Raw genomic sequence first — 12,322 nt, forward strand, 5'->3', positions numbered from 1 at the left:
AGGAGTCCCAGTCCTGGTCCAGGAGGACCGGTGTCCCTCCTGGTTTTTGTTCCAACTGTACCCTAAATGATTTAATTGGATCAATTAAGTTTCTACTAAGCACATAAGTGGTCCAATTAAGTAATTTAGGGTAAAGATGCAACAAAAATCAGGAGGGACACTGGCCCTCTAGGACCAGGATTGGAGACCCCTGCTGTACAATGTAGCTAATCAAGCTCTTAGTAAACCCTAGAATTGGTGAAAATGCAATAGTAGCCTTATTTCCATCCTTGCACTGTAAAATTGTTATTTCTGTTTCTTCAGTAAAATTATGTCTTCATGTGTGCATGCAGTAGGATGGCTTCAGCCTGATCACAGACACAATTTAGATTTCTGTAGTTAATTAACCAAATCTGGGTATTGGACTCGCCACACTGTTAGTCTTCTACAAATGAATGCAAGCTATGTTAGTCTTCTACAAATTAATGCAAGCTACACTAAAAACTAATGTAAGTTTATGTAACCTTGGTGGTGTTTCACAATGACGGGGTCCTTCTGGCAGTGCAGGTAGGTCGCTGGAGCTCCTGGTGCTGTCCGCTGATGCACAACGCCTTGATATCATGGTTTGGAGCACAGCCAGCTGTCCTTCCCCTTCTTATCCCTGACTTGGCTTGCTAACTGGCGTTTGAAAATGAGTGCTTAACTTGTTTCAGACACTAGCCCCCATAATGCTGTTTATTTACATGACGTGAGTCACGATCCAAGAAATACTGATGCTTGCAGTTTTATCAGCGCTTGTTTAAGTAGGTACCTTTCCTTGGTTCTCTCTACTAGTTTAAGTCAGTGTACTAGAAGAAATGTTAATTATTTTTGAAGGTAAATATATAATTCTAACTTGGGTAGGACACATTTCTGCGAATTGGTGGAAAGCCTCCACATTATCCTCAAAAAAAGATCATGCAAAATGAGGTCCATGAGAAATTGGGGGAGGATGGAGGGACTATAATAAACAATTAGCCTGTCGTTTATTTAAATCTGAGCAGTTATGTGCTGATACACACTGTATATTTTGTTCCATGTTAATGTTAAAATGCTGTGTACAGTAATAATGAAACCAGTTGTATTTCATTCCTTGTTGTAAGATATGGACCCAGCAGGACCGTCAGTGTATCCTGAACACGTTAGCTCGCTTACTGCTGGACAGAGAATACACGTTGCTGATTGGACGCCACCTGCGGCCTATAGTTCTGGACTTGCTGGAAAGAAATGCAGAGATTATCAAAGCAGATGGCCGAATCAACCATGACCTACATGAAAGACTGTGTGTCGCTCTGAGCAAACTCCTGGAGGTCAGCCCTGATGCACTCCCGTAAGTGTTGGTCACTGAGTTAAAAATGAAACAATATTGCTCCAGAGTGGTGCATCCGGTAAGGGCAGGCCCAGGCTATTCCATTGCTGACCATGGACGCGAGCGGCACACAATTAGCTGAGTGCATTTGACAGTTGAACCCAGACAGAACTATGTTTCGGTAATGATAGTGTCATTTAGTACACAGGTGATAGATACAACTTTAAAACCATCCAAGGAGTGAAGGAACACAAAGGGGCCCCATCTGGAACAATAAGCTATTAGGGGTGCAGATATTCAAATGCAGCTTGAAATTTGTTTGGTAAAAATGAACACGCTCATATTTGTTCAAATAACAGAATTAATAAGTGATTATATCAGAAAGATACCATGCAGAGAAAATCAATGCCTGGATGTCTCTTGAAAGAAGTAACACCCATTCTGTAAGTTTCTGAGTGTTTGGTGGCTAGTTCTGATCACTCTGCTGTATCAGAGGGTCTGTCATACATGGAGTGTTTAGAAACGTCATTTAAATCTAAAAAAAAGACGGGAAACCCGATATTCACGCACTTCATGTGTTTATGTAGAACCTTATTGGTCCCCTTTTAATTCTGCAATTCTCCCATTTCTTTATTTTCTTAGGTTTGCGCTCAGGTACTTCAGAGATGCCCCACCAGTATTCCAGAGACTCTTTCTGACCACTGCGGAATCAGCTGCAATCCAGTATGGCAGAAAGAGGATGAAACTGCGGGACCTGATGGGGGCGACTCTGAGGTTCCTGCAGAGTGACTGTGCCAGGTTCAGGGATCTGTGGGACTGGAGCGTCTGCATGTCACTGCTCCGAACCACTGATGTGTTAGTGCGATGGTTTGTACACGTTATTTCTTTAGATCTATTATTTTATTAGTGAATGCTTATAGACATAGCATAGTACTTAGGGTATTCTACAGTTTTTTTTTTTATTTGATCGTGTTCAAACTATTAATTATTTGTTCAAGTTGTAATTATCTTTATCAGAATACAGACGTTCAGATACTGTAGATCGATTCACTACGAACACTTTTTCAGCATGACACAAACATTTTACTCCCACTTTTTTAAAACAATTTATAACGGCTGTGAACTCTTATCATCTGATAAATACTAAGTAATGAAAGCAGTCAATGTTAAACTTCTTTTTTTTTTCTACAACAGGTTTGTAAATAACACTGGCTGCAAACATAAACTCGACCACTGTTTCAGCACTGAGTCAACAAAAACATTACTGAAAGGTCACGAAAATAAAATATATGTGCCATTTAAGTAATTTTATACTTTTTTTTTTTTAGGTATACAGCACACTGTCTGGCTATGGTGTCACACATGACAGATAAGCAGAAAATGATCTTTCTCAAGAAGATTTTCAGTAATGAAGAACTCATGCATCACAAACTAAAGTAGGTCCAATACACTGTGTGGCTTGATCATTGACCCCAATTCTCTTCTGTCTATGAATGACTTGACTGCTCCTCAGACTCTCATTGCAAGCATCCTGTTTAAATCCTCAGCTCCCTGGAAGAGGCACAGCAGCTTAGTGTCGAGAAGGCACTGATTCTGGCCAACCCAGAAACTACACTCTGGCATTGCGAGAAGAGTGTCAAGTACACAAGGGGGCTAGTTGTGTCTGGTGACCTTTCACGCAATGTAGTTGCCATATGTGGAGTTGTATTGCCAAGAAAGCAGCTCCCACAGCAACATCAGGTCAGTGCAGACAGATCTGTCTTTCATTCACTGTACGCTTTGTGTCTGTTTTAAAAATGCCTGGTTAAACCTATATTTTATAATATGTTTGCTAGTTTTGTAATTAACATTATAGCTTAGGGGTTAATTCAATCAGCAACGTAGCCAAATAGTAGCCAACCTATAGCCTCAGGTAAAAGCCACAGCATATTACTATACCAAGGAATCCACCTGAATCACCTGTATGCTTTGTGTTTGCTATCGAGCAATTCTACAGTTCCGGCTGCAATGTACTGTGCTGCTCCATATCCCACATTTGATTTCCATGCTGGTGAATTGAATAGATACATCCTGTCTACCCACATGAAAAGACACATTGCATTCCATAAATAGCTTATTTTTCTGTTGTTGCTTAAGATAGATCTAAGTCCTTTCCTGCTTGTGTGTGCCTCTTTAAGTGCATTTATTTAACTGAAAATAATTCGATTTGCTATGTTTCCTCCTTGTAGGGTGTTTTAAAAGACCTTGTGTTAGTGGATTCTACCTGTCAGAGCTTGCAAAGACTGGCCATGGCCGTGGCCTCTCGGAATGCTGTGCTGCTAGAAGGACCTATTGGATGTGGCAAAACAGCTCTGGTGGAATATCTGGCTGCTGTGACAGGCCACGTCAAACCGCCACACATTCTCAAAGTGCAGCTGGGAGATCAGACTGACAGCAAGGTAAAGAAAGAGCTCTGGGTTGGGTTGGGTGTAATATTTCCTCCTTTCACCATTTCCTTTTCACCAAAAAATTAGGGAGACCGGTATATCTGTTACTTAGAGTTTAAAGCCATTTGTGCCTCAACTTAATGCATGAAAAAGCTGAGGTTCACAAAAAGGAACTCAGGAAGTGTTTGTTTTTTTTTTCCTTCTCAAATGCTAACATGGCAGCATAAAGAATGATCTCCTTCTTGCAATGAAGTGTAAATTGCAGCAAAAGTCAGTTCTAGTGGAGTCTTGTTTATACAGCTCTGAAACACCAGTGGAAAAGTCATTTCCAAGCCCAGACGCAGCAGGATCAAATGAAACTGGAGCCTATATGTTTATGTTGAATAGCATATGATCACATGATCATCGCAGAGCCTGTCCTTCATCCTTCTGCCGAAGGGTCTTCATTACTTAATGCTGCTGATTCTTCAACTGCTCAGATTACTAAGTGCAGTTTGTGATTGGCCTAACACTAGAACCACCGATATTTCAGACTACATACAACCGTCGCACCCACAAAATGTGCATCTCCATTTCAGAACGGCTTTGATATGAAAAACAAACAATCGGATACAACTTAATATTTTTATTTATGAACAGCATACATAACATTTTCAGAGCAGAAACACGGTATTTACATTGAACATTTTTTTTTTGAAGAGCACTTACAAATAAACATTGAAAAACTAATAAACTAAATGCAATAAACTTCTGTGTAAACAGGTGTAGAAAGCTGTATGCACATATAAAATTATAAAACATAAATAACTAGTTATAAAAATAGTATAAAACAAAAATATAACATGACTTATCCAACGTAAAACGCATTTAGTTCAAAGGCTCTGTTTATTCAGAGTACATACGCGGAGATATTTGCAAAAGCCGTTCAAAAAGCAGCTGTGGCGGTGCTAGTGTTAAACATTCTGTCACGTCTTTAATAGATGCGAGTTGTTTTCCTTCCTTATTTACACTTGCATGGGCCTGCAATATAGAACAAGCTGACAAATAGTCAAAGTAAATTAAATTGTGTTTTTTTTTTTTTTTTTGTTTGCAGATGTTGCTGGGAATGTACCGGTGCACAGATATTCCAGGGGAGTTTGTTTGGCAGCCTGGAACCTTGACACAAGCAGTGTCTAATGGATACTGGATCCTACTGGAGGATATAGACTATGCACCATTAGATGTGGTAGGTGTATTCCAAATTTGTTTGTAAGTCTATTTTTGTTTCTGAATTTCTCATATAGTGAAAGGTTTAAAAAGGTGTATAGTGGTACTAAGACTTTCAGATTTGTTGTGCTGAATGAAGTGTAACGGGCAATGTGGTGTGATGCACCACCGTGGTGAAGTCTGTGCCCTGTCAGTGAGGTGAGGTGATGTTAAAAGCAATATAATCGCCATTCGAGCCCGGCTCTTTTGCATGGTGAGTAAGACACTCTTGTAGTGTACCGGGTCTCTGGTCCATGCCCAGCCTCCTCCATTATACTCAAGCAAGCAAAGAACCAAGAGATATTGGGTTTTATATTTTAATCTAAAATAAACTTCCTGGATAAATATAAGTAAATCAACATAAAACATTAGCATATCTGAAGAGACCTCACACTAAACCAAAGCAGACAAACAGCTTGTGTTATACTTCGTGAATATTGCAGATCTCTGTGCTGATCCCTCTTTTGGAGAATGGAAAGCTGCTGATTCCAGGGCGCGGGGATTGCATTGAAGTAGCCCCAGGATTCCAGTTCTTTGCAACTCGAAGGTAAGAAATCCCTACCTTCCTTTTGTGCAGTTTTGAAAGCACTTGCCAACAAAGCACCCACTGTTGGACATTAAACATGTCTGTCTGATGTGGGCGTAGTGAATGAAACGGACAGGGATGAGGTAATTGGGGTATCTGCGTTACAGATCATTGATATGTTCCTTTTCTGTATGTCGAAATCTTGATGGCATCTCATCTTTCAACACAGTGCAACACATTCTGATCAGATACTCAGTCGATTGTAGTTTGCATTATTGATGGCACTTTGCTAATACAGGCATCGAGCCTAAATTGTACAGTGTGTTAGGTGGACAGACTCAGGAGTGGGGCCTTTATGTCTGTATTGTAGTTAAAGCATCCTCATACAGGAACACATTTATTTCCTTTAATCTTATGTTTTGCAGGCTATTCACATGTCTTGCTATGTGTGTTTTTGTTTGTAAGGTTGTTTGGCAGTGCTGGAGCTTGGTATAGACAACAGAATACCCATGCTGCTTTGCTGGATAAACACTGGACCAAAATACAGCTGGGTAATATGAGCAGGGCTGAGCTGAAGGAGGTAAGTTTATATTTCACAATGAAGTCATACAATAAACCGGAATAGGCTTCTGTATATCTACAGGTTAACTGTATCTTCAGGTTCGCACTTCCGGTTGTGATGAAACTTGGTAAGGACATTCCAAGTTCCGAAGGGAATTTGGATCTAGGTCTTATTAAAGAGTTATAATCAGGGGACATGCATTGCATTCTCCTTTTTTTGGGGGGTGGGGGGCTGCATAATTTTGAATGGTATGTACTGTATTTATAGCTTTACATATGTTTTTTTTTTGCTGTTTTTGTTTTTCAATTTTCATGTCCTTTTTGATTAACATTTCAATGGAACTCGCGCACAAATGTAAATTCCTTTTTTATAGGTGGTACTTAACAGGTACCCGTCTCTAGCAATTGTGGCGGAGCGCCTTTTGGACATCTACTGTCAGCTGACTGGAGACAAACACCAGGCAACAGAGAGTCTTCCTCCTGGTAACCAGGGAAACCAAGCTGCTGCTGACAGGCCCCAGCCAAAGAGTGAAGACAGAGGACAGAGTCTTGAAGGAAGGGGCTTGTCACTCAGGTAGGACTTCCATTCCAGAGGTTTTTGTAACATTTGCTGCTTTATTGTTCGTTGGTGACGGTCTACTTGCATTCTTCCATGATTTACCCTTCTGTACATCACTCTATGTCGAGAGACCGTGTTGTCTTCGTGTAGTTTCATTAAAAGGCCCACAAACGTCCTCCGTCCTTACCACTTTGTCCGTCTATAAATTGTACAGGCCTGATTTCTCCTGCTTGATCTTGTCAGGCCTCAGAAGTTCCATAGAAAATCAGATGCCAGCAGTGTTCTGGGAAATTAACATCAGATAACCAGCCAGCCAGCCAGCCCTCTGGTTATTAATTAGCTTTCCACTGGATGCTGATCAAACCCATGGCAAATTGATTGTTTTCCCTTGTAGAGTGTTTGGGCTTCAGTGTGGCGGAGGCTGTGTTGAAGGTGTCATGTGAGGAGAGCCTCTAATGATGACATCCTTTTTAAATCCCTTGCAGAGACTTGCTGAAGTGGTGTGAAAGGATTCTCAATAATTTTGACAGCACATGCTCCTCTACTGCCCTCAACATTTTCCTCGAGGTAAGAACCAAGCATTTGAGTTTAAATGTTCTCAGGTCTAGTTGCCTTCTAACTGGGTGGTCCTGTAGCTGTGTTAAGTCATTAAAGGAGGGGTTTAATTTGGACCGGTCATCTTGTAAAGTCTAATTATCTCTACCTTGCTTATCCAGAGCTTGGAGTATAATACCTTTTTTCCGATGTACAACGAGCCATGCTGGGACTGGCAGGAGGAGCCTGGGTGTGTTTCCACTGCAGAGCCCGAGCCATGCAAAAGATGTCGCACGCATTGAATGTGTCCAGTCACGTTTAGATGATGTGATATTAAGAGACGCTGTGTTTGAGTTGAATGGCAGATTCAGAGGTTATGTTGTGTTTTTCTTCATATATTACTGAATGCAACTGAAATGCAACAAGGGCTGACTAATCAAAGAAAAGAGAGAGCAGTCATTTGGATCTGATGAGCAAGATACTGGGCCTTTATCACCACAAAGTAATGAAGAAAATCATAAGCCCCGCCCCAGGCCCTGGCCCTGCTTGGCTCCGAACCAGATTCAGATGTGTTGTGAGGCAGAGTTTCACGGTTTTATTCTTCTTCGGCTTGGCAAACACCAGTGGAAAACCACCCGTACCGTGAGGACCTGGGGCCTGGGGCCCTCACGGCTTGGGTGGGCCGGTGAAAAACCACCCGTATAGAGGACCTGGGGCCTGGGGCCCTCACGGCTTGGGTGGGCCGGTGGAAAACCACCCGTATAGAGGACCTGGGGCCTGGGGCCCTCACGGCTTGGGTGGGCCGGTGGAAAACCACCCGTATAGAGGACCTGGGGCCTGGGGCCCTCACGGCTTGGGTGGGCCGGTGGAAAACCACCCGTATAGAGGACCTGGGGCCTGGGGCCCTCACGGCTTGGGTGGGCCGGTGGAAAACCACCCGTATAGAGGACCTGAGGCCTGTGCCCCTACGACTTGGGTGGGCCGGTGGAAAACTACCTGTATTGTGAGGACCTGGGGCCCTCATGGCTCAGGTGGGCCAGTGGAAAAAGGGGGTTAAAGATGACTGTACTTTCATGACAAGAATGATAAAGTATTTTCAGAAAGGCTGCACGGGTGATGACTTTTTGAAACATATTTTTTTCATCCAAATCCCATGCCCAGTTGCAATTTCTGAATTAAAGGGAACTCTCCTCTTGCGTCCAGTGTGCCCTCTGCTCTATTATTCAAATCAGTATCGCTTTTTAGGTAGTGTAAGGAACAAAATTACACATTTTAAATAGGGTTGTACAGTATCTTTAATTCTGTTTTTGTTAATAAGAAAGTCAGAACAGTTCCTAACCAACAGCAGTTAGATGATCTTTTGGCCTCAGTAAGACTGTATAAATAAACCAACATGTTTTGCTATCTAATATCAGTCATTTAGCATCTAAATCCCAGGATTAAACTTCTTCTGACTGAGGCATGTCAAAGGAGGTCTCTGTGGCCCTCGAGGGCGAGTCCGCCTGTGTGCTTGTTTATCATGAGAGTGGAAATGATCCCAGTACATGTATGTTCTGTTCTCCACAGGCTCTGGACTGTTTTACCGCAATGCTATCTAAACCAGACAGCAGATACAAGATGGCAGAGATTATTGGGAGCAAACTGAACATTTCAAAAGAAAAGGTACTTGCCGAAGTTAGATCATCTGTTTAAGACTCTGTATGTATTGTTCTTTCTTATTGCTGAAGATCTCAAACATTACCATTCCTGACAGTCCAACAGTGATCTTCATTTTACAAAATACAATTCCTAGATGTCTGTTTAATTTGTTCTTCCAAAGTCTTGTCCCCGAAGCTCTGTATTTGATATATTTTTCAAATGCTGTTGGTATTCTTTTGTTAAAGTAAAAACAGAACTGTTAATTAATAATTGCACTTTGATATACAGACCCAAATACAGTGCTTCTTAAATATTTCACAATGCTTTAATTCAGCAATTGATAATTCACTCTTTTGATTAGTTCATGGTTAAGCCATGTTGACAGTAGATAGTACAGGTAGTATGTTTTTCTGTACAAGGATCCTTCACTAATTATGTGTTTTAAATGTTCGGATATTTCAACTAAACTAAGTTGTTGAGTGCCAGGGAATGTAATGTATGCGTGTCTAAATACTTCAACAGGCAGAACATTTCTGTCAGATGTACAAACCAGGAATTACCTTCAAGGAACTGGAGGTTACTGTGGGGAGAGCTACTGTTGCCCGGATTCAGAAAGCGGCAGTCACACTGCGCATGTAGGTTATTATTGTTGTGATACCCGCTTGGCATGTGTATAGACAGAGGGGCCAGCACATACTTGATAGGTTGATAGGCTGCGTGTTCTCTCACTGGTGGTCTCTCTGTATTGCTCAGAGCTTCTGTCGGTCGCACTCTGCCATTGAAAGGTTTTCGTGGACTATCTGTTTGTGTGGTGTTGATGGATAACAGATCTGTTTGTCTCTGCTTTTTTATAAAGCCTCTGGTTTGGCTGCATGTCTAATATATAAAAATGAAAATAAGTTTAATATTTTAAGGAGATTCTGTGTGCATGTTTTCCTGTTGAGGTGTTTTTGTTATTTACGTGTGGTTATTTGTGTTTTTTAAATCAGTGAAAAACAGACATTTGCAGCAACTCGTCCCTCCTCCGTGCTCCTGGAACAGTTGGCTGTCTGTGTGAATAAAGGAGAGCCTGTTCTGCTAGTAGGAGAGACAGGAACGGGAAAGACAGCCACAGTGCAGTACCTCGCGAGTATCGCAGGTAACCAGTCCTTTACACTAAGTCTTTAGTGGCGTAACATGATTACTTTGAATGCATTGCATCCATTCCAGTCCAGTGGTGTCTTGCTGTGAAATTCAGAACGGAGCTGCGCTTCGATACTACAAACAATCCTGCTACCGGTACATGTTTTATAACAACTTTTTAAAATGTGTGAAATCATTTCCGATTTCTGTTGTTGTTTTGATTTGGACCCCCGAACGAGTTTAGTCAAGAAATGGCAGTTCCTGCTCTTCCTGCGTCTGGCTTATCCGAACAGCCTGTAGCCCTTCATTAACGGAGGGAGTGGTAGGGAACAACAGAGTTGGCTGCAAATTGAAGGACTGAGCTCAAGGTTCTATCTAAAAGACGTTTGCAAAGAGGCCATAAACAGGGTTCAAAATGTATCTGTGTTGAAGCATAGTCTTTTGAAAATTAAAGTAAAGATCCGCCAGGTAAAATAATCCATGAATTAATTGGTTTAATATAAAATATGTACCCATTGTATTGCTATTTATTTTAAAGTGTACTTTGTGATATAAACAGACTAAGTGATTGTTTGTGGGTCCAGTCCTCCATTTACAGTCTTTTCAACTGTTAAGTTATCTGCAGGATTCATCTTTGCATTGTTCAACTTTGTGTATCTCAGTGCCACCCTTACCTTTTTCCATTTTGGTGTTCAGGTCCAAAGTGCGTGACGTTGCTATAGGCAGCATGCTGGTTGTGTCGTTAGACTGCAGTTTAACGCAATATCTGTGCACTGTATTTTAGGACAATTAAGCCGTATACAAAGTAGTTTGTTATTGCAGTTTCTGTTGGTCCTGTACATGCATTTTGATTGATCTGTTGCTCTGGAACTTGCTCTTTAATCATGGCATCCATATAAAAATGAAATTGTGTGCGTTGCAGGACTCCGACTAAGAGTTATCAACATGAACCAGCAGAGTGACACAGCAGATCTCCTGGGAGGGTGCGTTGCATGCATTTATTTTTAACAGTAGAATCTAAATTAAAATCATAGTTCATGCAACACATTTCCCAAACCCATTGAAAGGATTATTAAATTTTAGGCAAAAAAAATCAACTTGTGGGCTTATGTTTATAGCTAGAAGCAATGTAATGTAATGTAATACCGGTAGTTCCAATTCCAGAATCTTAGTTACATTTTCATGTTGACCCCACCCCCAAATATACATATTTATATTTTTCAAAAACATTTTAGAAGATTCTATACAACAGTTACATGTTAGCTAACCCCCTTTATTTTGTATTTATTATAATGTGCAATACCAGAGTCTAAACTATATAATTCAGCCACAGATTTTTGCTTTTAATATGCATGTGTTTGCAGGTACAAGCCTGTGGATCATAAGCTAGTTTTGCTGCCCCTGCGGGAGTCCTTCGAGGACTTGTTCTCCCAGACCTTCTCCAGGAGACAGAATAGCACCTTCCTCGGGCATGTGCAGTCATGCTTCAGGGAGAAGCGCTGGCAGGACCTGCTCAAACTCATGGACCATGTGTGCAAATCTGCTGTCAACAAGGAACCTCAGAAGAAGCAAAATGGTACGCCCTAGTGTGTACAGTTAAACACAATATTTAGTGGTGAACAGCAATAACTTGACCATGCTTGATCATACAAGTACACTGTTTTGGGAATACGTTCAGCAGGGAACAGGATTCTGGTATATAACAAAATTGGCAAGGCGGGTGGTGACACATTACAGAATGGGATTGGCCTAATGATGTTATTTCATGAGCTTTTTACCACCGAATCCAGTGAATGCATTTTCAAAACCAATTTTCCACTATAATAAATAGTTTCAAAGTTATTGCTGTCGAAAGTGTCTAATAACCCTTATGTTAATTCTGTACATAGAGGGGCTGTACAAATGTTAGAGACCTCTGTCATGCTGCAGAGTATACTGTTAAGATACCATGAGCAGCCAGGACTGATTCAACACAACAGGCCTGCAAGGCGCCGTCCATGATAAACTGTAATTCCTTCAGGAGAGCTGGGGCTGGCCATTGTGTCTAAACTGACTTGCAACATGAAACGTGTAACTAGAACAGAAAACATGTCATAGGCCTGCATGCAAATCTGTACAGTTTGTCTAAAACATGTAAATGGATTAGCCATGACCTGCACATTTGTTTAGACTCTTTGTCTGATTGTGTCTTTTTTTTTTTTTAGCAGCGTTGTTGAAGGAGCAGTGGGAAGCATTCAGCTTGAGGTTAAGCCAGGCCCAACAACAGATAAAACAGACTGAAACTGCTCTCGTCTTCTCCTTTGTAGAGGTGATTTCCTTTACTCTGCTTTACAAGTGGGCCACATACCTTTCTCTCCATCCTGCTTGTTTTTCTGAGCTACTGC

General features: G+C 41.3%; 1 protein-coding gene across 1 annotated transcript in view; it reads left to right on the forward strand.

The window, feature by feature from the left end:
- The window catches only part of mdn1 (midasin AAA ATPase 1), a 66,548-nt gene that overhangs the window by 803 nt on the left and 53,423 nt on the right, over nucleotides 1-12,322 (forward strand). The window contains exons 2-17 of the mRNA XM_041253699.1: nucleotides 1,122-1,348; nucleotides 1,970-2,194; nucleotides 2,656-2,763; nucleotides 2,875-3,067; nucleotides 3,556-3,765; nucleotides 4,847-4,978; nucleotides 5,442-5,545; nucleotides 5,990-6,104; nucleotides 6,460-6,659; nucleotides 7,130-7,211; nucleotides 8,745-8,840; nucleotides 9,339-9,451; nucleotides 9,806-9,954; nucleotides 10,861-10,921; nucleotides 11,303-11,514; nucleotides 12,143-12,246. Coding sequence (XP_041109633.1) covers nucleotides 1,122-1,348; nucleotides 1,970-2,194; nucleotides 2,656-2,763; nucleotides 2,875-3,067; nucleotides 3,556-3,765; nucleotides 4,847-4,978; nucleotides 5,442-5,545; nucleotides 5,990-6,104; nucleotides 6,460-6,659; nucleotides 7,130-7,211; nucleotides 8,745-8,840; nucleotides 9,339-9,451; nucleotides 9,806-9,954; nucleotides 10,861-10,921; nucleotides 11,303-11,514; nucleotides 12,143-12,246 — 2,331 coding nt within the window. The remainder of the gene's footprint in view (nucleotides 1-1,121; nucleotides 1,349-1,969; nucleotides 2,195-2,655; nucleotides 2,764-2,874; nucleotides 3,068-3,555; nucleotides 3,766-4,846; nucleotides 4,979-5,441; nucleotides 5,546-5,989; nucleotides 6,105-6,459; nucleotides 6,660-7,129; nucleotides 7,212-8,744; nucleotides 8,841-9,338; nucleotides 9,452-9,805; nucleotides 9,955-10,860; nucleotides 10,922-11,302; nucleotides 11,515-12,142; nucleotides 12,247-12,322) is intronic.

The sequence above is a fragment of the Polyodon spathula genome, chromosome 6, assembly GCF_017654505.1.
Source record: "Polyodon spathula isolate WHYD16114869_AA chromosome 6, ASM1765450v1, whole genome shotgun sequence".
Taxonomy (NCBI): domain Eukaryota; kingdom Metazoa; phylum Chordata; class Actinopteri; order Acipenseriformes; family Polyodontidae; genus Polyodon; species Polyodon spathula.